At 55.9% G+C, this 23486-nt stretch overlaps 1 protein-coding gene across 1 annotated transcript in view; it reads right to left on the bottom strand.

Moving 5' to 3' along the window:
- SRCIN1 (SRC kinase signaling inhibitor 1) overlaps positions 1 to 23486 on the bottom strand; it is a 51831-nt gene continuing 28345 nt past the window's right edge. Inside the window, exons 5-21 of the mRNA XM_042779930.1 lie at positions 21083 to 21281; positions 20173 to 20266; positions 18567 to 19372; positions 17744 to 17836; positions 17303 to 17346; positions 16786 to 16964; positions 14935 to 15110; positions 14042 to 14172; positions 13035 to 13182; positions 11820 to 12132; positions 9902 to 10151; positions 9675 to 9829; positions 9355 to 9528; positions 7600 to 7725; positions 4778 to 5791; positions 2707 to 2844; positions 1 to 481 (exon numbers count right to left, since the gene is read on the bottom strand). Of these exons, the coding sequence (XP_042635864.1) occupies positions 356 to 481; positions 2707 to 2844; positions 4778 to 5791; positions 7600 to 7725; positions 9355 to 9528; positions 9675 to 9829; positions 9902 to 10151; positions 11820 to 12132; positions 13035 to 13182; positions 14042 to 14172; positions 14935 to 15110; positions 16786 to 16964; positions 17303 to 17346; positions 17744 to 17836; positions 18567 to 19372; positions 20173 to 20266; positions 21083 to 21281 (4166 nt within the window). The 3' untranslated portion in view covers positions 1 to 355. The remainder of the gene's footprint in view (positions 482 to 2706; positions 2845 to 4777; positions 5792 to 7599; positions 7726 to 9354; positions 9529 to 9674; positions 9830 to 9901; positions 10152 to 11819; positions 12133 to 13034; positions 13183 to 14041; positions 14173 to 14934; positions 15111 to 16785; positions 16965 to 17302; positions 17347 to 17743; positions 17837 to 18566; positions 19373 to 20172; positions 20267 to 21082; positions 21282 to 23486) is intronic.

Below are 23486 nucleotides of genomic sequence, written 5' to 3'. Positions count from 1 at the left end.
AAAAAAAAAAAAAACAGTGGGGAAGGGGTTGGGGGGGAAAAAGGGAGAGGAGGGGGGGACCAAACCAACAGCGATCCAAAAAAAAGGAGAAAAAGAGGAAAAAAAGAGAGAGAGAAAAACAGAAAGTGGCTGGTTGGCCGTGGCGGAGCGGGAGGGCACACAGAGGTCGGGGCCGTGGCAAGAGACACAGAAGCTTCTTTTTTTGGCGACAAAAAAATAAAAATTAAAAAAAAAAATAAATAAAAATTCAAAACATGGATCAGACAGAAAAGAGGAGGGGACACAGGTGGCGGATTCCCTCCAGGAGCCAAAGTCGCAGGGAGGAAGAGGAGGCCGAGGAAGAGGAGGAGGAGCCTCAGAATGAGATGGAGGAGTTCCTGGCCCCAAAGGAAGTCAATACGGGGATGGAGGTTCTGCCAGCTGCGGCTTTTTCCGAGACCGCGGGGGAGGCCTCGCTGGCCTCTTTAGGTGCTCTAGTGGCCTGGAAAGAAAAGCAAGATTCAAGGAGGACGAGGAGGAGGAGAAAGGGGTGGAAAGTCAAAAAAAAAAACCAACAAAAAAATCAAAATAAAACTCAAAAAAAAAAAAAGACAAAAGAAAGGGAAAAAAAATTAGAAAAAAGAAAAATAAACGACAAAATTAAGCTTTTAAAAAAAAGACAAAAGAAAGGAAAAAAAAATTAAAGAAAAAGGAGGAAATAACAACAAAACGAGGACAGAAAAAAAGACCCAAAACAACCGAGAGCCAGAGGGGAGTTGGTTGAGAAGCAGCACGGGGTGAGGCCTGAGGTCAAGCAGCTGCAAAAAGGGCACAGAGAGCGCGACAAGAGCGGGTCCCACGTGTCACTGCACGGGCAGGGGACACCCCCGAGAGGACAGCACGGACGGACGGACACACGGACACACACAGGGGACACGGGGGAGGCACAGGGGGGACAAGAAGGGCAGCGTTAGAGCGGTGGCACCCGAGGGGGGACGGTGCCCACCCTGTCCCTTTGTCCCCACCGTGCCTAGAGGGGGGGTGGGATGATTCCGAAAATCCCACTGGGAATGCAGGGGGGTGGGGAGGGGACACTGCCACATCCTGAGAGGGGACAAAAGTGACACGGGAGGTGTCACACCAGGGAGGTGTCCCCTGCTGCTGTGTGGCCTCCAGGGGACACGGCTTGGTGGCCTCACGGGGTCAGGACATGCTTTGGTCCCTGGGGGATGCAGAGGGAAGTCCCCCCCTGTCCCTGATCCCAGAGGGGACAGTCAGGGACACCCCAAGTTCAGGGATGGAAAAACCTCGGGAGATTTTTCCGCTGGCGGGAAGGTTTGTCCCTTCCCGTTTTGCTCATTCCACATTTGCCCAAATTCCGTGAAATCCCCCCCGAAACCCGGCTGGGTTTGTCCCGCGGGGCTGAGGGATCCACGAGAATGAGCAGAATCGGGTTTATTGTGGGGTTTTGGGGGTGCAAAAAGGGATCGAGACAGGAGGGGGTCACGGCGAACCCGCTCGTGGTGCCCAGCGAGGAGAGGAGGGGTCAGCAGGGAGGGGACCCGAGTGGTCACCACCCGCTGGCTTGTGGTCCCAGTGCACGGCCAGCACCGGGGTGACAGCAGGGACACAGCGGGGGGAGCAGGAGCTGCCCCTGGGATGCTCCAAAACACCCCAAAAACGCCCCAAAATGCCCCAAAAATGCCCCAAACGCCCCAAAACTCCCCAAAACGCCCCAAAAACGCCCAAAAACGCCCCAAAATGCCCCAAAAATACCCAAAACGCCCCAAAACACCCCAAAGCACCCCAAAAACGCCCAAAAACGCACAAAAACGCCCCAAAATGCCCTAAGACGCCTCAAAAATGCCCAAAAACGCCCCAAAACTCCCCAAAATGCCGCAAAAACGCTCCAAAAACGCCCCAAAATGCTCCAAAAACGCCTCAAAAACGCCCCCCAAAACACCTCAAAAACGCCCCAAAACTCCCCAAAATGCTCCAAAAACGCCCACAAATGTTTCTCTTCCAGCTGCCCGCTCACCTCGTCCCCAAAAAGTGTCACCCCCCCGCCTGGGACACCCACAGGCTGCTTCTGTGGACCCCAAAATTTGCCGGGAGGGAATCGCCATCCCCAGAGTTCCTGCGGCTCTGTCACCTTGGCCGAGGTGGCACTGTCCCCTCGCCCGGGGCTCAGCCACCCCGTCAGGACAGCGGTGACACCGAGCGCTGGGGGACAGGGACCAAACTGTGTTCTTGTCCCCAACCACCAGAGGGTGACAAAAGCCCTGCCTGCCCCGCAACAGGCGCGTCCCTTTGTCCCCAACCCCGCCAGAAGCAAGAACATGCCAAGAATACGCCAAGAAAAAAAAAAAAAAAATCCCCCAAAATACCAAAAAACACCCCCAAAAAAATCCCCCAAAAATCCCCCAAAACAGCCCAAAAAATCCCCCAAAAAATCCCCAAAAATCCCCAAAAATCCAAAACAATCCCCAAAAAATCCCCCCAAAAAGCCCCCAAAAATCCCAATAAATCCCCAAAAATTCCCCCCCAAAAATCCCCAAAAAATCCCCAAAAAATCCCCCAAAATCCCCAAAAAATCCCCCAAAATCCCCAAAAAAATCCCAAAAAATCCCCAAATCACCACGCTGTGCCCGTCCCCGACTCAGGCCATGCCCGAGGGCGTTGCCAGGGCTGCGGGCAGCCCCGGGGCTGCATCTAGGGGTGCAGTACCTGCTGCTGGCCCTGGATCCGCATGTACTCCATGCGCTGCTTGATGTGCTTGCCCTTGTCGGGGCTGCCCTGCTGGCTCTGCTTCAGCCGCGACGCCGGGTTCACCACCTTCATCGCCGGGATGGACACTCCTCCGCTCTGCAGGGCACAAAATCCACCAGGAAAGGGTTAAAATTGCGCTGTTGGTGTCCCCTCGCTGGGTGCCACCAGCTTAAAGTGAGGTCGAGGTCACCGGGTCCCCGTGAGCTCTGAAGAGGGTCGGGACTTACCGGGAGCCACCCGAGAGGGGATTTGGGGCAGACACCGGGACACCGGGACACCGAGGGCGGGACAGGAACAGCCCGCGGGGCCAAGAGAGAGGGAAAGAGGCGGCGGCAGAAGCAGATTCCAGGTGGGAACGGCGGCAGTGGGAATACAGAGGAGTTTATTTACAGATGTGCACAGATGTGGATACAGAGAACCGCCCGAGCAGCGGTGAGGGCAGTGCCACACGCCCCGCGTGTCCCCTGCCTGTCCTGTCCCCAGGTTGGCTCAGGTGAACTCTTGGGGTCCCCACAGATGGGACACGGGGGGATTCCCGCACCCCACAGCGCGAGGAAATCATAAAATCATGGAAAACCAGCTGGAAGGGAACCGCAGGGATCATCAGAGTCCAAATCCTGCACTGGGAATCCTCGGGAGGTGACAGCAGCCCCGCTCAGCTTTAGGACTGACCCATCCTCTTAACCCTAAGCCTGGCTTTGCCCCAGCCCCAAACATAAATCCATCCCGTAAAAAAAACCCAACAAAAAACAGCGGGAAAAAATTGCAACCAGCGAGAGCCCCCCGAGGAGGGAGAGAAGGGCTCCAAATGGAAAATCAGATTTATTCCCCAGTGCTGGTTGTTAATAAAGGAGCGGGTTGACGTCGCAGCAGAGCTCAGGGCATTTTTTCCTCCCTTCCCTGTTTTTTTTTTCCCCCAGATTTTCAGCTGGATTCCAGCAGAAAGCAATTTGGGATGGCTTCGGGGAGCTCGTGCTGTGGTTTAATTAGGAGGAACATCTGCCAGGCTCTGCCTGCCGCTCGTTAGGAGAGGGTTTGAATGAAAAATGGTGAAATTGAGAGAGGTGCTTGGGCAGCCAGGTCTGGCCGAACCCATGGGGTGCTCGTGGACCCTGTGGGATGCTCCTGGATCCTCTGGGATTCTCCTGGACCCCGTGGGGTGTTCTTGGACCCCATGGGGTTCTCTTGGACCCTTTGGGATGCTCCTGGATCCCTTGGGATGCTCGTGGACCCTTTGGGGTGCTCCTGGACCCCGTGGGGTTCTCTTGGACCCTTTGGGATGCTCCTGGACCCCGTGGGATGCTCCTGAACCCTTTGGGATGCTCGTGAATCCCGTGGGATTTTCCTGGACCCCGTGGGGATGCTCTTGGACCCTTTGGGATGTTCCTGGACCCTGCGGGATTTTCTTGCACCCCGTGCGATGCTCGTGGAGCCTTTGGGATGCTCCTGGACACTGTGGGGTTCTCTTGGACCCTTTGAGATGGTCCTGGACCCTGTGGGATGCTCGTGGACCCCGTGGAACGTTTTTGGACCCCGTGGGATGCTCGTGGACCCCGTGGAACGTTTTTGGACCCCGTGGGATGCTCTTGGATCCCTTGGGATGCTCTTGGATCCCTTGGGATGCTCGTGGATCCCGTGGGATGTTCCTGGACCCCGTGGGGTTCTCTTGGACCCTTTGAGACGGTCCTGGATCCCGTGGGATGTTCGTGGACCCTTTGGGATGCTCCTGGGGTGCCCATCCTGGACCTGGTGCTCCAAAAAACCTGGAAGAATCCCCCTCATGCCGGGTCTAATTCCAGGACGGGATCAGCCAGCACCAGCCAGCACCGTCTCCCTTCTCACTGCCAGCTCCTGCCTCGCTCACTCCTGCCCTTCCCAAAGCCCTGCAGCTGTCAGGGAGAAGAGGAATTTTCGTTCTCCAGCTCGGCTCTGCCCGGAGGAGGAGTCACAGAGAGGGAGCAGGCAGAGGAAGAGACATCAGAGTGAATCCAGGGCAGAGCAGGGCGCGCGGGGAGAAGAGAAAATGAACCTGCTGAGTTCTGGGGGGCAGCTGCGGCTTGGGGAGCAGCGCTGGCTTGGTCCTGCTCGGAACCGGACTTTTGGGAGCTCCATCCTTGCTCTGGCTCAGGTCCAGCGCGGTGTCACCGTGCCCGAGGTCCCCCAGGCTTTCCCCGATCTCCTCGGATCCCGGATCCTTGGAGAGCACGAATTCCACGGCGGGGTGGCTGCTGATCTCGCTGATGGTCATTTCCAGCTCGCGGATGGTTTCCTCCAGGCTGTCCAGTCTCTGGTACGTGTCCTCATAAATCTCTTTTTTCCCCGGAGCCGTGACGTGCCCAGGGGACGAGTGGCCTTTGCAGATCCCTTCTGTCACCTCCCCCCGCGTTCCGGCAGCTCCTCCATCCCATGCCGGGATCTGCTCCAGGGAATGTCCCGGTGCCCTCGGGGCTGGCTCCGTGCCCGCGGCAGTCCCGGGATGTGGCACCGGGCAGCCCGGGGGCTCTCGGGGCTCTCGGCCCGGTGTTTCCGAGCTCTGCTCCCTCCACGCAGCTTTGGGAGCCCCAGAAAAGCGTCCAGGAGCGAGCCTGGCTCCTCTTGGGGTGTCGGGAATTTGGGGGATGATCCCGGCACGCTCGGAGGGGAGCGCGGCCTCCGCAGCTCCGGCTCCTTCCCCGCAGCTCCGAGGAGGCTGCGAGGCCACGGAAATTTGGGGACAAATCTTGTCGCTGCCTCCCGACCCGTCCAGAGCCGCGTCCCCTCCTTGTCCCCCCGTTTTATCCCTGGGGAAAGGCGGGGCTGCCAAAGGGAACGCCCGGGATGCGCTGCCGGGAGGCTGCGGGGCTGGAGGGGATTTTGGGGAGCTGCCAGGAGCCGCCCCACGGCCTCTCCTTGTCCCCTCGGGTGGCAGCTGCCCTCCCGCTGCTGCGCTGCCCGGTGCCACCCACAGCTCCGGCTCGGCTTCGGGGGACGGCGGCTCCGACACCCACTCGGTGAGCACGATCTGGGGCAGGGAGAAGGCCCGGCTGGCCGGGGCTGCCAGCGGCTCCTGGGTAGAGAATTCAGACAGGTTACAGGGGCAGGAGGTAGCGGGGTTTGTCTGGGAAGGCACCGCGGGGCGCCACAAAATATTGGGGTCACCCCCCATGCCGGTGCTGCCGGGCATGGCCGAGTTCCAGGGGGAGTTTGGGAAGGGAGAGGGGCTCGGATCCCTCCTGCCCATCCCATAAATCCCATCGGGATTCATGGAACCCCTCTTGCTGATCCCATAAATCCCGTCGGGATTCAGGGAAGGGAAGGGAGGGAGATGCATCCCACAGGAGCATGGACAAGGACTGGACAGGGGGGCTCAGCTCCCTCCTCCATCCCACAGGAATCCAGAGCACGGACAGGGACTGGACAGGGGTGTTCAATTCCCTCCTGTCCAGCCCTACATCCCACTGGGATTTTGATCATGGACAGGGGTGCTCAGTTCCCTCTTGTCCAGCCCTGACATCCCATTGGGGCAACAAAAAACTTCAAAGCAAATCCCACGTTGTTCTTTTCCAAACGCCTTCGGAAATCCCACCACCACCAGCAGAAATCCAGCTGGGATTTCTCCGTGCTGGTCCGAACTGGGGGCGCTGGTGTGAGTGCAGAGCTCCAGTGGGGGCTGAGCCACCCCAGCCCAAAAACCACCCCAAAATGCTGCTCTTCCTGCCCCACTTCCCTGTCCCCGTCCCGAGGGACATTCCTGGGATTTTCTGCTCCATCCTGGCATTCCCTGTTCCATCCTGACATTCCCTGTGCTACCCTGACATTCCCTGTTCCATCCTGGCATTCCCTGTTCCATCCTGGGCATTCCCTGTTCTATCCTGGCATTCCCTGTTCCACCCTGGGCATTCCCTGTTCCATCCTGACATTCCCTGCTCCATCCAGGCATTCCCTGCTCCATCCTGACATTCCCTACTCCTTCCTGGGCATTCCCTGCTCCATCCTGGGCATTCCCTGTTCCATCCTGACATTCCCTGTTCTACCCTGACATTCCCTGTCCTACCCTGGCATTCCCTGTTCTACCCTGGGCATTCCTTGTTCCATCCTGGCATTCCCTACTCCATCCTGGGCATTCCTTGTTCCATCCTGGCATTCCCTGCTCCATCCTGGCATACCCTGCTCTATCCTGACATTCCCTGCTCCATCCAGGCATTCCCTGCTCCACTCTGGGCATTCCCTGCTCCATCCAGGCATTCCCTGTTCCATCCTGGCATTCCCTGTTCCATCCTGGGCATTCCCTGCTCCATCCTGGGCATTCCCTGCTCCACTCTGGGCATTCCCTGCTCCATTCTGGGCATTCCCTGCTCCATCCCAGCCTCTCTCCACGCATTTTCCTCTGGCTCTCCCCACTCTGGGCATTCCCTGCTCCACTCTGGGTATTCCCTGCTCCATCTCACCCTCTCTCCACTCTCCACCCTCTCTCCACCCTCTCTCCACCCTCTCTCCACCCTCTCTCCACCCTCCCTCCCCCCGAGCCCAGCACGGAGCTCAGCAGAGCCGCGATGTGGCCGGACCCGATCCCGGCAGACCCAAACCCCGAGCTCCGCTCCATCCCCTCCCTTTCCCCGCACTCAGGGTGGGATTCCCCACTCTCCCCTCGCCCCCCGGACCCCCGCGCGGTGCTCGCCGTGCCCGGTGCGCTGCTGGCCCGGCCCGGGAGCCTCCCGGTAGCCACGGCCGCGGGTTAGTGCTGGAGTGAGCGAGGCAGTGAGGAGAGGAGCCGATCACCAGTGGGTTAAACCAGAGAGCAGAGAGGCAGAAGTGAGCTGAGAAGAGGCGGAGGAGGAAGGCGGTGAGAGCGCAGCCCCGTGGAGCTGTTACCTTCCATCCTTGGGCTAGCACCGCGGCTCCGCTGGGCCACCAGCCGGAGTGGCCCGGGGACACGGCCTCGAGGGGGTCACAGCGGGGCGTGGGGAGGGAAGGGGAGGCAGAGCTCCGCTGAAACACCTGGGGAGTCAAACACGGCCAGTTGGAGGGAGGGGGGGGTGGCCCGGGCTTGCAGAGGGGCTCGGGGTGGTCACGGGCTGAGCAGGGCTCGCAGCAGGGCTGGTGGGGGTTGGGTGCTGGTGGCCACGGCCCCTGGGCTGATGGCAGGGTCACCTGGCCACGAGAGTCACTGGTCACCTGGCCAGGAGAGTCACTGGTCACCTGGTCAGCAGGGTCGCTGGTCACCTGGCCAGGACAGGCACTGGTCACCTGGCCAGCAGGGTCACTGGTCACCTGGCCAGGAGAGTCACTGGTCACCTGGTCAGCAGGGTCACTGGTCACCTGGCCAGGACAGGCACTGGTCACCTGGCCAGCAGTGCCATCAGTCACCCGGCCAGAACAGTCACTGGTCACCTGGTCACGAGAGTCACTGGTCACCTGGTCGGCAGGGTCACTGGTCACCTGGTCAGGATGGTCACTGGTCACCTGGTTAGCAGTGCCATCAGTCACCTGGCCAGGACAGTCACTGGGATCCCAAATCTGCAGGGTCACTCGTCCTCTGGCCAGCAGTGTCGCTGGTCCAGTCTGGCAGCATCACTGGTCCAGTTCTCCTGCCTGCAGCATCGTCACCTGTGCCACACCTGCAGCATCACTGGTGTCACCTCCACCATAGCCAGTCCCATCTGTGCCATCACCTGTCCCCTGCACCATCACCTGTCCCACACCTGCACCATGTCCAGTTCTCCCTCCTGGGTTAGACCACCCAGGCTAAACAACCCGGGTTAAACCATATAGGTTAAACCAGCCAGGTTAAACCACCCAGGCTAAACCATCCAGGTTAAATAACCCAGGTTAAATCACCCAGGTTAAACGACCCAGGTTAAACAACCTGGGTAAAACCACCCAGGTTAAACCATCCAGGTTAAACAACCCATGTAAAACCACCAGGTAAAACCACCCAGGTTAAACCATCCAGGTTAAACCATCCAGGTAAAACCATCCAGGTTAAACAACCCAGGTTAAACAACCCAGGCTAAACCATCCAGGTTAAAGCCACCTCCTCCCCACTGGAGCACCTGAGCAGTGCTCAGAGCCAGGTGAGTCTGTGTAGAGGGAGCACCCAGATGTGCAGCAGGAACACCCAGGGGTGCATCAGGAACACTCAGGTATGCCAAGAGAGCACCCAGGTGTGTATAGGGACACCCAGATGTGCAGCAGCACCCAGGGGTGCAGAGGGAGCACCCAGGTGTGTATAGGGACACCCAGGTGTGTATAGGGACACCTAGATGTGTATAGGGACACCCAGATGTGTATAGGGACACCCAGATGTGCAGCAGCACCCAGGGGTGCAGAGGGAGCACCCAGATGTGTATAGGGACACCCAGACGTGTATAGGGACACCCAGATGTGCAGCAGCAGCTGTCACAGATGTCACACCCCAACCCCCCTGTGCTGATCCCCGAGTGGAAGGGTGGGGTGGTGTCACCTCTGGGTGCTGTCACCTTTAGAGTGCTGTCCCCTCCAGGTTGGGGTGCTGTCCCCTTTGTGTGCTGTCCCCTCGGGGTGCTGTCACCTCCAGGGCAGGGTGCTGCCACCCTGTCCCCTCCGGGTTCTGTCCCCTCCGGTGCCCCCGCGCCCCTCCCCGCTCACCTCCAGCTCTGCCATGATCCGCTCCTCGTCGTCCTCGTCCCTGACGGCCGAGGCGATGACGGGCGGGGTGGACGCGGGCCGGGTCACCTCGGACACCGCCCGGGCCACCTCGGACACCGCCCGCCGCAGCTTCACCGGCGGCTTCTGTGGCTCCAGCTCCTCCGACTCCGCCTTCTGCGGGGGAACAGCGGCCGTGAGCAACGGGGACAGCGGGGGACAGCGGGGGGACAGCGGGGGGACAGCGGCCGTGAGCAACGGGGACAGCGAGGGACACCGGGGGACACCGGGATCGCGCTGCCCACCCCACCCCCCCTCCCTACCTTCATAAAGCCGGGCTCCTTCTTGCTGGTGACAATGACCTCGCCGCTGCGGGTCGTGGTCAGCCCGTGCGCCGAGGGGAAGCTGCGGCGGGGCGGGGGAGGCGGCGGGGACTTGGACGGCTTCTCGGTCCGGTACCGCGGCACCGTCAGCTCGTCTGGGCACAGAGGGGGCGGTCAGGGCACCGCCCTCACCTGGGCAGGTGAGCCCCGCCCTCCCCGCGCCGTACCTGAGCCCCTGCGCCCATTGGGGTCCCCTTTGCCCCCCGATTTGGGGGCGTGCTGTGCCTTGGAGGGTTTGTGCTCGGGGGTGGAGGCGGCGCTGGAGCTGCCCGGGCTGGGTTTGTGCTTGGCGGCGAATTCCAGGTCGGGGATGGCTTTCATGAGCTCGGCCTGGGTCTCCTCCAGCAGGCGGTTGATGTCCTTGGCGCTGTACTGGGTGAGCGCCGCCCGCTTCTCCTCCCAGTCCCGCTCCGCTGCCTGCGGGAACGGGAGGTGAGCCCCGGAGCACCGGGACAACTCCGAGAGCCCGGGAGGTGAGCCCCGGAGCACCGGGACAACTCCAGAGAGACCCGGGACGTGAGCCCCGGAGCACCGGGACAACTCCAGAGCATCGGGACAACCCCAGAGAGCACCGGGACACCCCCACAAAGCACCGGGAGGTGAGCCCCGGAGCACCGGGACAACTCCAGAGAGACCCGGGACAACCCCGGAGTACCGGGACACCCCCAGAGCACCGGGACACCCCCAGAGAGCACCGGGACAACCTCACAAAGCACCGGGACACCCTCAGAGAGTCCCGGGACAACCCTAAAGAGACCCGGGACATCTCAAAGAGACCCGGGACACCCCCGGAGCGCCGGGATACCCCCAGGGAGACCCGGGATGTGAGCCCCGGAGCACCGGGACAACCCCACAAAGCACCGGGACACCCCCAGAGCAGCGAGACACCCCAAAAGCACCGGGAGGTGAGCCCCGGAGCACCGGGACAACCCCAGAGAGACCCGTCATAATCTCAGAGAACACCGGGACATCCCAAAGAGACCCGGGACGTGAGCCCCGGAGCACCGGGACAACCCCACAAAGCACCGGGACACCCCAAAAGCACCGGGACGCCCTCAGAGAGTCCCGGGACAACCCTAAAGGGACCCAGGACATCTCAAAGAGACCCGGGACACCCCCCGAGAACACCGGGACACCCCAGAGAACACCAGGACGTGAGCCCTGGAGCACCGGGACAACTCCAGAGAGTCCCGGGACAACCCTAAAAATACCCGGGACACCCACAAAGAGACCTGGGATACCCCAGAGAGACCCAGGACATCCCAAAGAGACCCGGGACACCCCCAGAGCACCGCGACAACTCTAAAAAACACCAGGACAACACCAAAGAGACCCAGGACACCCCAAAAGAGCTCCGGGACAACCCCAAAGAGACGCGGGACAACCCCAGAGAGACCCGGGACACCCCTAAAGAGCCCTGGGACGCCCCCAAACCCACTGGGAAGATCTGGAGGACACTTTTACTCCCATCTCCAAATTCCACCACCCCCCTTCACACAATCGAGGAGCTCCCCAAACCCTCTGGGAGGAACTGGGGTGGAATTTTTTATCCCATCCCCAAATTTCATCACCCTGTCACACACTAGAGTCGCTCCTCAAATTCTCTGGGAGGAACTGGGGTGGAATTTTTCCCCCATCCCCAAATTCCACCACCCCCTCACACAATCGAGGAGCTCCCCAAACCCTCTAGGACCAGCTGGGGTGGAATTTTTACCCCATCCCCAAATTCCACCACCCCCATCATGCAGCAGAGGTGCTCCCCAAACTCTCTGGAAAGATCTGGGGGACATTTTTCCCCCCATCCCCAAATTTCACCACTCTCCCCACACACTAGAGGAGCTCCCCAAACCCTTTAGGATCAGCTGGAGTGGAATTTTTTGCCCCATCCCCAAATTTCATCACCGTGTCACACAGCAGAGGCGCTCTCCAAACATTCTGGGAAGACTCGGAGTGGAATTTTTTACCCCATCCCCAAATTCCCCCACACCCCCCACCCTCCCCCGACCCCCAGCAGGGTCCCACTCCCATCTCCACCCCTCCAACCCCTCCAGAGGAACCCCAAAAACCCCGAACTCCCCCCCTCACCTCCACGGACACTGCTTTGTCCGCGCTTTTCTTGCTGGGGGTCTCGGGCCCCGTTTGGGTTTTGGCCGGGACCATCTCGGGGGCTCGGCTCGGGTTATTGCTCTTGCCGGGGTGGCTTTGGGGTTGAGGGGGGCTGTGCCCAAAACCGGGCACCCCCAGGGGTTCGGGGGTGCCCGAGAGGTGGTGCAGGCTCACGGGGGGGCTGGTGGGCATCTCCAGCTCCAGCCCTTTGCTGAAATCCGTCTCCGGGGCCACCTTCTTGGGAGACTGGCTGAGGCTGCTGGGCGAGCTCCACACGCCCTCGTCCACTTGCCTGGGATTGAGGAGGGGGCATTGAGGGGGCTGGGAGGGGTCAAAAATCCCAAATCCTGCAGGGTGAGGTGTTCTGGGGGATGGGGAAGGGGTGGGTTTGGTGCTGGAAAAGCGGGTCCTCCCCAAATCCTTCCCCTACACGGATTTAGGGCAGTGCAGGAAAATCGGATCCCCCCAAACTCTTTGGATTTTGGGGTGGGGAGGAAATGGGATCCCCCCAAATCCTTTGGATTTTGGGGCACTGCAGGAAATGGGATCCTCCCAAATCCTTTGGATTTTGGGACAGAGGAGAAAAATCGGATCCCTTCAAACCCTTTGGATTTTGGGGAGCTGCAGGAAATGGGATTCCTCCAAACCCTTTGGATTTTGGGGTGGGAGAGGAAATGGGATCCTCCCAAACTCTTTGGATTTTGGGACAGAGAAAAATCGGATTCCTCCAAACCCTTTGGATTTTGGGGCAGAGCAGGAAATGGGATCCTCCCAAATCCTTCCCCTTCTGGATTCTGGGACAGTGCAGGAAATGGGATCCCTCCATCAGATCCTTTGGATTTTGGGGTGCTGCAGGAAATGGGATTCCTCCAAACCCTTCGGATTTTGGGGCAGTGCTGGAAAATCGGAAAAGCCGTGCCCTGGGGGTTTCGGGACTCCCTGGGGACACAAAGGGACACCGGGGGTGGGGACACGAGGGGACACCGGGGCTTGGCCGTGCCCTGGGTGGTTCGGGGCTCCCTGGGGACACAAAGGGACACCGGGGTGGGGACACAAAGGGACAGGGTGCCCTGGGGACAGAAAGGGACACCAAGCCTTGGTCGTGCCTTGGCGGGTTCGGGGCTCCCTGGGGACACAAAGGGACAGCGGGGGTGGGGACACAAAGGGACACCGTGCCCGGGGGCTCGGGCTGACCTGCGCGCCTGCGCCAGGCTGTCCGTGACGCTCCGGCAGCGCTTCAGGAGCCCGTCCAGGCGCGCCGGCTCCTCCTTGAGGAACTTCACGGCCTCCACCTCCACCCGCAGCACCACGCGCATCTTGCTCTGCAGGCCGGGGAACTGGGCTGGGGACAGGGGTGGCACCTGGGTCACCTGTGTCACCTGTGTCACCTGTGTGCCACCTGTGTCACATCTTGCAAACACAAATCCAGGAAATTCTGGAGCATCCCAGGTTGAAACACAAATCCAGAACAACCTGGAGTATCCCAGGTGCCAATACCCAAATCCAGGGACAAGGAAATCCTGGGACATTCCAGGTACAAACAGAAATCCAGGAAATCTTGGAACATCCCAGGCGCAAATAACCAAATCTAGGTACAAGAAAATCCTGGAGAATCCCAGGTGCAAACACAAATCTAGAACAACCTGGAACATCCCAAGTGGAAACAGAATTCCAGGAAATCCTGGAGCATCCCAGGTTGAAACACAAATCCAGAACAACCTGGAACATCCCAGGTGCCAATATCTAAATCCAGGGGCAAAGAAAATCTGGAGAATTCCAAGTGCAAACACACAAATCCAGGAAATCCTGGAGAATCCCAGGTACAAACACAAATCCAGAACAACCTGGAACATCCCAGGTGCAAATATCCAAATCCAGGGACAAGGAAATCCTGGAGTATCCCAGGTGCCAATACTCAAATCCATGGGCAAGAAAAACCTGCAGAATTCCAGGTGCAAACACAAATCCAGAACAACCTGGAACATCCCAGATGCCAATATCTAAACCCAGGGGCAAGGAAAATCTGGAGAATTCCAGGTGCAAACAGAAATCCAGGAAATCCTGGAACATCCCAGGTACAAACACAAATCTGGGAAATCCTGGAATATCCCAGGTACAAAAATCCAGGAATTCCTGGAGCCCCCTCAGGTCCAAAACCCCAAATCCAGGAATTCCTGGAGCCCCCCCAGCCCCCTCCTCACCCTTGAGCTCTGTCAGGGTCTCCCCGAGCTGCTTCAGCACCACGGCCTTGTCCTCCAGCTCCTGCACCGGCACCAGGCGCTGCCCGTGCGCCACATCCTTCTGGAACTTCTCCACACACTTCTCCAGGTCACTGGGGGGACACTGGGGGTCACTGGGGGGTCACTGAGGACACTGGGGACACTGGGGGTAACTGGGGGTAACTGGGGGTCACTGTCCCGATTCCCTGTGCCCTGTCCCGCAGTTTTTACACCCTGCCCGCAGTTCCTGTGCCCTGTCCCTATTCCCTGTGCCCTGTCCCGCAGTTTTTTTACCTTGTCCGCAGTTCCTGTGCCCTGTCCCGATCCTCTGTGCCCTGTCCGCAGTTCCTGTGCCCTGTCCCGATTCTCTGTGTCCCCAATGACAGTCTCCACAGATTTTATGCTCTGTCCCGATTCTCTGTGCCCCGTCCCGCAGTTTTTATGCCCCGTCCACAGTTCCTGTACCCTGTCCCGATCCCCTGTGCCCTGTCCCTATTCCCTGTGCCCTGTCCCGCAGTTTTTATGCCCTGTCCGCAGTTCCTGTGCCCTGTCCCGCAGTTTTTATGCCGTGTCCCGATTCTCTGTGTCCTGTCCCGCAGTTTTTATGCCCTGTCCCGATTCTCTGTGCCCTGTCCCGATTCTCTGTGTCCTGTCCCGATTCTCTGTGCCCTGTCCCGATTCTCTGTGTCCTGTCCCGATTCTCTGTGCCCTGTCCTGCAGTTCCTGTGCCCCGTCCCGCAGTTTTTATGCCGTGTCCCACAGTTTTTATGCCCTGTCCCGATTCTCTGCGTCCCTAATGACAGTCCCCGCAGTTTTTATGCCCCGTCCCGCAGTTGCTGTGCCCCAGCCCCGCGGCCGCGCCGTTCCCCGCTCACCTGAGCTGCTGGCTGATGAGCTCCTCCTCGTTGAGGTATCGCAGCCGCTCCTCCTCCACCAAGGTGCGCTGGCGCTGCAGAGGATCCTCGTGTTTGCGCACCGTGTCCGTCACCCGCACGCTCAGCTCCGTCTCCGTGCGCCGCAGCAGCGTCTTCACCGCCTCCTGGTTCTGCAGCTGCGGGCCGAGGAGGAGGAGGAGGAAGAGGAGGAAGAGGGGGTCAGACTGGGAGTGACACCCCCAAAGATGGGAAACAGGTCCTGAGAAAGGATCAGACCTGAGATGGGCACTGGGAGGGATCCCTGGGGTTGGGTTTGGGAGGGATCCCTGATTTAGGATTCAGGAAGGATCCTTGAGCTTGGATTCGGGAGGGATCCATGATTCAGGAAGGATCCTTGAGTTTGGATTCAGGAGGGATCCCTGATTTAGGATTCAGGAAGGATCCTTGAGCTTGGATTCAGGCGGGATCCCTAAGCTTAGAGTTGGGAAGGATTCCTGAGCCTGGATTTGGGAGGGATCTCTGAGTTTGGATTCAGGAGGGATCCCTGAGCTCAGATTCAGGAAGGATCCTTGAGCTTGGATTCAGGAAGGATCCTTGAGCTCAGATTCAGGAGGGATCCCTGATTTAGGATTCAGGAAGGATCCTTGAGTTCAGATTCAGGAGGGATCCCTGAGCTTGGATTCAGGAAGGCTCCCCAAGCTTGGATTCAAGAAGGATCCCTGAGTTTGGATTCAGGAAGGATCCCTGATTTAGGATTTGGGAAGGATCCCTGAGATTGGATTTGTAGGGATCCCTGAGCTCAGATTCAGGAGGGATCCCTGAGCTTGGATTCAGGAAGGATCCCTGATTTAGGATTTGGGAAGGATCCCTGAGATTGGATTTGTAGGGATCCCTGAGCTCAGATTCAGGAGGGATCCCTGAGTTAGGATTTAAGAAGAATCCCTAAGATTAGATTTGGGAAGGATCCCTGAGCTTGGATTCAAGAGGGATCCTTGAGCTCAAATTCAGGAAAGATCCCTGAGCTCGGATTTGGGAAGAATCCCTGAGCTTGGATTCAGGAGGGAACCCTGAGCTTGGATTCAGGAAGGATCCTTGAGCTCAAATTCAGGAAAGATCCCTGAGCTCGGATTTGGGAAGGATCCCTGAGCTTGGATTCAAGAAGAATCCCGGAGCTCAGTTTCAAGAGGGATCCCTGAGTTTGGATTCAGGAAGAAGCCCTGGTTTAGGATTCAGGAAGGATCCTTGAGCTCAAATTCAGGAAGGATCTGCGAGCTTGGATTTGGGAAGGATCCCTGAGTTTGGTTTCAGGAGAGATCCCCAAGCTCAGCTTCAGGAAGGATCCCTAAACTCAGATTTGGGAAGTATCCCTGAGCTCAGATTTGGGAAAGATCCCTAAACTCAGATTTGGGAAGGATCCCTGAGCTCAGATTTGGGAAGGATCCTGAGATCAGGTTCAGGAAGGATCCCCAAGATCAGTTTTGGGAAGGATCCCTGAGCTCAGATTTGGGAACAATCCCCACGCTCCATCTCAGGAAATTCCCCAGATTTGGGGTCCCCAATCCCGGTGTCCCCAATCCCAGTGTCCCAAATCCCGGGGTCCCCAATCCCAATGTCCCCAATCCCAGGGTTCCCATCGAGTCCCCAGTCCCGGTGTCCCCAGTCCCGGTGTCCCCAGTCCCTGGGTCCCCAATCCCGATGTCCCCAATCCCGGTGTCCCCAATCCTGGTGTCCCCAATCCCAGTGTCCCCAATCCCGGGGTTCCCATCGAGTCCCCAATCCCAGTGTCCCCAGTCCCGGTGTCCCCAATTCCGGTGTCCCCAGTCCCGGTGTCCCCAATCCCGGTGTCCCCACCTGCATTTTCCGGAGCTGCTGCAGCTGGCTGCGGAGCTCGCTGGCGTTCTGCTGCAGCTCGTGCAGGTGCAGCTGCAGCTGCAGCCGTGACACGGCCGTGGTTTGTCCCGCGGGGGTGTTGGTGGCCGAGGGCGGGGGTGGCACCGGCACCGGGGTCCCCAGGCCACTGCGGCTCGTGGCTGGAAGAGAGGGCGAGCGGGGGTGGCACCCACACCCAGCCCGGGCACCTTTGGGTGCTCCTTGCTGTCCTTTCTCAGCTCCGTCCTTCGAAATTCCCCAAAATTCCAAATGTTCCCAAAGTTCACAAAGTTTCCAAAGTTCCCAAAGTTCTCAAAGTTCCTAAAATTTCTAAAATTCCCCAAATTCCCCAAATTCCCAAAATAATTCTATAAAAATAGAAAAAGAAAAAGAAAAATATATAAAATAAAATAAAAATAAATAAATATAAATAAATATAAATCTATAAATATCCAATTTTTTAAAATGAATTCTGTCTGGGACAGAGGGGGTCACTCACACGCTGACGGAGGGGTCCCGCCGTTGGTTGCTTCGGTTTTTTCACTGAAAATAAAGAGAGGAGGGGGCTGAGTGTGGGGGGACAGGGATGGGGACAGGGGTGGGGACAGAGGGACAGGGATGGGGACAGGGATTGGGGACAGGAATTGGGGACAGGGATGGAGGGACAGGGATGGAGGGACAGGGATGGAGGGACAGGGATTGGGGACAGGGATGGGGACAGAGGGACAGGGATGGGGATAGGGGTGGGGACAGAGGGACAGGGATGGGACAGGACAGGGATGGGTGTCCCACCATCCCTAAGAGTGGTTGATCCAAATTTTTTCTCCTTTAGAGGCTCTTTGGGGTTATGGGGTTGTGAAATGTCCCTGAAGGGCCATCCCAGATTATTGAATGTCCCTGCAGAGTCATCCCAGGTTGTGGAATGTCCCCGGGGGCTCACCTGGGGGTCTCAGCCTCGGAGCCGCGGAGCAGCGCGCTCTGCACCAACCCGGTCAGGCTGGCGATTTGCTTCTCCATGGCCTCCATCCGCTCCCTGCGCGGGAAAGGGACAGGGGACGTGTCACCGGCAGGGTTTGTCACCACGGGCACCCCCCACCCCAGCCGGGCCACCCCCGGTGTTGGGGACACAGCTGTCACCCGCGTTCCCTCTCTGTGCCCTCAATCCCGCGGTGGGGATGGGACAGCGCCTTCCTCTCCTCCTCCTCATCCTCTCCTCATCCTCTCCTTCTCCTTCTCCTTCTCCTTCTCCTTCTCCTTCTCCTTCTCCTTCTCCTTCTCCTTCTCCTTCTCCTTCTCCTTCTCCTTCTCCTTCTCCTTCTCCTTCTCCTTCTCCTTCTCCTTCTCCTTCTCCTTCTCCTTCTCCTTCTCCTTCTCCTTCTCCTTCTCCTTCTCCTTCTCCTCCTTCTCCTTCACCTTCCTCCCTCGCCTCTTTCTCCTTTCTCCTCCTGCTCTCCTCTTCCTCCTCTCCTTTCCTCCTCTTTCTCCTCCTTCATCCCTCTCCTCTTCCTCCTCTTCCTCCTCCCCCTTCCTCCTCCTTCATCCCTTTTCTCCTTCATTGTTCTCCTTTTCTCCTCCCCCTCTACTCTTCCTCCTCCTTCATCCCTCTCTCTCCTCTTTCATCCTTCCCCTCTTCCTCCTTCTCTTCTTCCTCCTCCTTCATCCCTCTCATTTTCTCCTTCATCCCTCTCCTCTTCCTCCTCTTTCATCCTTCCCCTCTTTCTCCTTCTCCTCCTTCATCCCTCTCCTCCTCCTCCTCCTCTCACCTGGTCTCCGTGTCCTTGGCCGGACCGGCCGACCCAAACCCCGACAGCGGCCGCTCTCCGGGCGGGGGGAACATCTCTGGTGGGCCGGACGCGCTGGGGTTGCGCGTTTTGCCCACAGGGCTCTCCATGAACACCGACGAGCAGGAATCCTTGCGGAAGGACTGCCGGACGGGCGACGAGCGGCTGGGCGGTCCCGAGTAAGGGCTGTGAGGGCTCTGCCCGGCCTCCACCATCTTTTGGGGCGACGACGGCGCCATCCGGAAACCCAAACCCGGCCCGTACGTGTCGCTGTAGATGGGCGCGTTGGCTTTGTACAAAGAATCCTCCAACTCCGTCTGCAGCGCGGCCGCCGAGTAAGTGCTGAGCGACCTCACTGAGCCCCTCTTGTAGAGCCCCCCTGAGTAGCCAAAAGGGTCTCCCACACCCGCCAACGACTGCGTGGAGGTGATGCTGAGCCTCCCCTCGTGCACCATCCCGTAGGGATCGGCGTAGAGCCCTTCGTTCTTCACCAACACCACGTTCTTGCCCGCCAGGTCCTCGTCGGGTTTGACGTCGCGGCGTTCCAGGATGGCGCTGGGGCTGGGCGACACGCCGGGCGCGGGGGGCAAGCTGGAGAGGCGCTCGTGGTGCACGGGGCTGCCGGCGTACGAGGGAGGGCGAGCGGCGCTGTAGGACAGGCGGGAACGCGACGGCGACGAGGATTGGAGCGCGGGAGGCGGCGAGGACGAGGCGAGGTGCGAGGCCGGGGAGATGTTGTTGAGGCGGCGAGTGGGGGACGATTCGCGGGAGGTGTAGACGATGTCACGCTGCGGGTGGGGAAGGGTTAAAAGTGTTTGTGGGATGTTGGAGGGATGGGGAAGGGGTGGAGGGGTGGGGAGGAAGGGTGGGGTTGGGGGGTGTGGGGAAGGGGAGTGGGGTTTGGTTTTATTGGATGGTGTGAGTAAAGAAATAATAAAAATAAAGCAAAATAAAGCAAAATAAAGCAAAATAAAACAAAATAAAATACAATAAAATAAAATACAATACAATAAAATACAATAAAATACAATACAATAAAATAAAATAAAATAAAATAAAATAAAATAAAATAGTAATTTAATAAACCAAAATAGAATACAATAAAATAAAATAAAGCAAAACAAAACAAAAGAAAATAAAATAATAATTTAATAATAATACTAAAAATAGAAATAAATATAATAAGTAAATAATATATAAATAATAGATAATAATAAATAATAGAACTAGTATATAATATTTAAATAGCATAATATACAATATATATAAAATGCATAATTTTATATTATATATAAATAAATAATGAGTAAATAAAAATAAACTAAATAAATAAATAAATATTAAAAATATAATAAAGAAATCATACACAAATAAGAAATAAGAATAAATAATAGAAGTGACATATAAATAATATAATATGTTGTTTATATAAAATATAATATATAAATAATCTATAATTATATATAATAAATAATAAATAAATAATAAATAAACAAACAAATAAATAAATAAATTCATAATAAACCTCCCAGCACTGTCCCCAACCCCCGGGACTGTCCCCAACCCCCGGAGTGTCCCCAGCCCTCACTCGGAGCTCGCCGTTGCCGATGTGCGATGTCGGGAACGCTCCGTAGAGCGGCTCCTTGCGGTAAATTTTAATGATGCTCCGGTCCTGGATGTCCCTGCGAGCACAAAAACAAAACCCCAAATTTCCTTGCAGCCCACACATTCCTGTATTTAAAAACTCAAAATTAAAAATATAAAAAAAATTTAGCAAACCCCCAATTTTTCCCTTCATCCAACAGATTCCTGCATTTAAAAATCCAATAATGTTAAAAAAAAATTTTTTTAAAAACTCCATTTTTCCTTCATCCCACAGATTCCTGGATTTAAAAACCCAATAATAAAAAAACCCCCAATATATATTAAAAAAAAAAAACCTATTTTATCCCTTCATCCCATAGATTTCTGGATTTAAAATCCCACTTAAAAAAAAAAAACACAAACAGTTTTTCCCTTGACCCCACAGACTCCTGGATTTAAAAACCAAATTTTTTTAAAAACCCCATTTTTTAAACCCAGTTTTTTATTATAAATACCCAATTTATTTTTAAAAACACCCTATTAAAAAAAAACCCACCAATTTTTTGTGAAAACCCCAATTTGTTTTTTAAAAACCCCCAATTTTTTAAAAAACCCAGTTTTATTTTAAAAAACCCCAAATTTTTTTTTAAAAACCAATTTTTAAAAAAATCTCAATGTATTTTTGTAAAAACCCATTTAAAAAAAAATAATTTAAAAACCCCCAATTTTTTATTTTAAAATCCCAATTTATTTTTTTAAAAACCCAATTTATTTTATTTTAAAACCTCCATTTCTTTCACAAACATCAATTAAAAAAACCCCTAATTTTTTTCTGAAAAACCCAATTTAAAAAAAACCAAACAAACCAATTTTCCCTTTCACCCCCCACACTCCCACATCCCCTCCCTGCTCACCTGACATCCTCCAGCTCGTAGAAAACGTTCCTGGCCTCGTCCTTGATGAGGATGGCGGTGTTGGGCGACTTGAGCATGCCCATGGTGAGCTTCTGCGGGAACATGTGCACGATGAGGGCGTGCAGGGTGTCCAGGCTGCTGATCTCGTGCGTGATGTGCACCCGCCTCGTCTCGTCCCCAAACTGCAGGAACAGCACCCCTGGGAGCACGGGGAGCGGTCACACATGGGGCAGGGCACCCCAAAAAAAAATAAAATTGGGGTAGGTTTGGATACCCAGATTCACCCTGGTGATGGTGGAAGGTTCTGGGGTATCCCAAAAAACAATGGGGTTGGAGAGTTCTGGCTGCCCAATCTCACCCTGGTGATGGTGGAAGGATTTTGGGCACCCAAAAAAAAGATTTGGAGGGTCTTGGGTCACCCAACATCACCCTGGTGATGGTAGAAATCTTTGGGGTATCCCAAAACAAAGAAATTTGGGGGAGCTCTGGACACCCAACTTCACCATGCTGAAGGTGGTTGAGTTGGGGGTACTCAAAAAAAAAAGATTTGGGAGATGTCTGGACACCCAAGTTCACCCTGGTGATGGTGGAAGGTTCTGGAACATCTCAAAACAAAAGATCTGGGGCATCTTGGGTCACGCAACATTGCCCTGATGATGGTGGAAGGTTCTGGGGTATCCCAAAAAACAACGGGGTTGGAGAGCTCTGGCTGCCCAATCTCACCCTGGTGATGGTGGAAGGATTTGGGGCACCCAAAAAAAAGATTCGGTAGATCTTGGGTCACCCAACATCACCCTGATGATGGTGGAAGGTTCTGGGGTATCCCAAAAAAAAAGATTTGAGGGATCTTGGGTCACCCAACATCACCCTGGTGATGGTAGAAATCTTTGGGGTATCCCGAAAAAGAAGATCTGGGGGATGTCTGGACACCCAAGTTCACCCTGGTGATGGTGGAAGGATTTTGGGCACCCAAAAGGAAAAGATTCGGTAGATCTTGGGTCACCCAACATTGCCCTGATGATGGTGGAAGGTTCTGGGGTATCCCAAAAAACAATGGGGTTGGAGAGCTCTGGCTGCCCAATCTCACCCTGGTGATGGTGGAAGGTTCTGGGGCACCCAAAAAAAGGAGTTGGGGGATGTCTGGACACCCAGATTTGCCCTGATGATGTTGGAAGTTTCTGGGGTGTCCCAAAAAAAGGGGTTGTGGGATGTCTGGACACCCAAGTTCACCCTGGTGATGGTGGAAGGTTCTGGAGTATTCCAAAAAATGGAGTTGGGGAATGTCTGGCCACCAAATCATGCCCTGCTGTTGGTAGGAGGTTTTGGGCACCCCAAAAAAAAAAGAATTAGGGGATGTTTGGACACCCAACTTCAATCTGATGATGGTGGAAGGTTCTGGGGTATCCCACAAAAGAAGATTTGAGGGGTGTCTGAGCACCCAGATTTGTCCTGGTGAAGGTGGATGAGTTGGGGGCACCCAAAAAAAGAAGATTTGGAGGATCTTGGGCCACCCAACTTTGTCCCAGTGATGGTGGAAGGTTCTGGTGTATCCCAAAAAATGGAGTTGGGGAATGTCTGGCCACCAAATCTTGCCCTGCTGTTGGTAGAAGGTTTTGGGCGCCCCCAAAAAAAAGATTTAGGGGATGTCTGGACACCCAAATTCAACCTGGTGATGGTGGAAGGTTCTGGTGTATCCCAAAACAAAGAAATTTGGGGGAGCTCTGGACGCCCAACTTCACCATGTTGAAGGTGGTTGAGTTGCGGGCACCCAAAAAAGAAAGATTTGGGGGATGTCTGGAAACCCAAGTTCACCCTGGTGATGATGGCAGGTTCTGGAGCATCTCAAAAAAAAAAGATTTGGGGGATCTTGGGTCACCCAACATTGCCCTGATGATGGCGGAAGGTTCTGGGGTATCCCAAAAAAAAAGATTTGGGGAATGTCTGGACACCCAAGTTCACCCTGGTGATGGTGGAAGGATTTTGGGCACCCAAAAAAAAGATTTGGAGGGTCTTGGGTCACCCAACATTGCTCTGGTAATGGTGGAAGGCTCTGGTGTATCCCAAAAGGAAGATTTGGGGGATGTCTGGACACCCAAATTCACCCTGGTGATGATGGAAAGTTCTGGGGCATCCCAAAAAAAAGATTTGGGGAATCTGTGACCACCCAACCTCTCCCTGCTGCAGACCTCTCATCCCCCTGTGGCTCCTCCCGGGGTTTTTGGGGTTGCAGGGGTCTTTTTTGGGTTTTTTTGGGGGGTTCCCCATCCCTAGGGGTTTGGGGCAGGGGGTACCTGGGGATTTTTTTTGAGGGGATTTTGGGGTTTGGGAGTACCTGGGGATTTTTTGGGGGGGATTTTGGGGCAGGGGGTACCTGGGGTTTTTTTTGGGGGGGGATTTTGGGGCA

The sequence above is a fragment of the Catharus ustulatus genome, chromosome 23, assembly GCF_009819885.2.
Source record: "Catharus ustulatus isolate bCatUst1 chromosome 23, bCatUst1.pri.v2, whole genome shotgun sequence".
In the NCBI taxonomy this organism is placed as follows: Eukaryota; Metazoa; Chordata; class Aves; order Passeriformes; family Turdidae; genus Catharus; species Catharus ustulatus.
The sequence above is the reverse complement of the archived record's forward strand: the minus strand, read 5'-3'. Positions and strand labels throughout refer to the sequence as shown.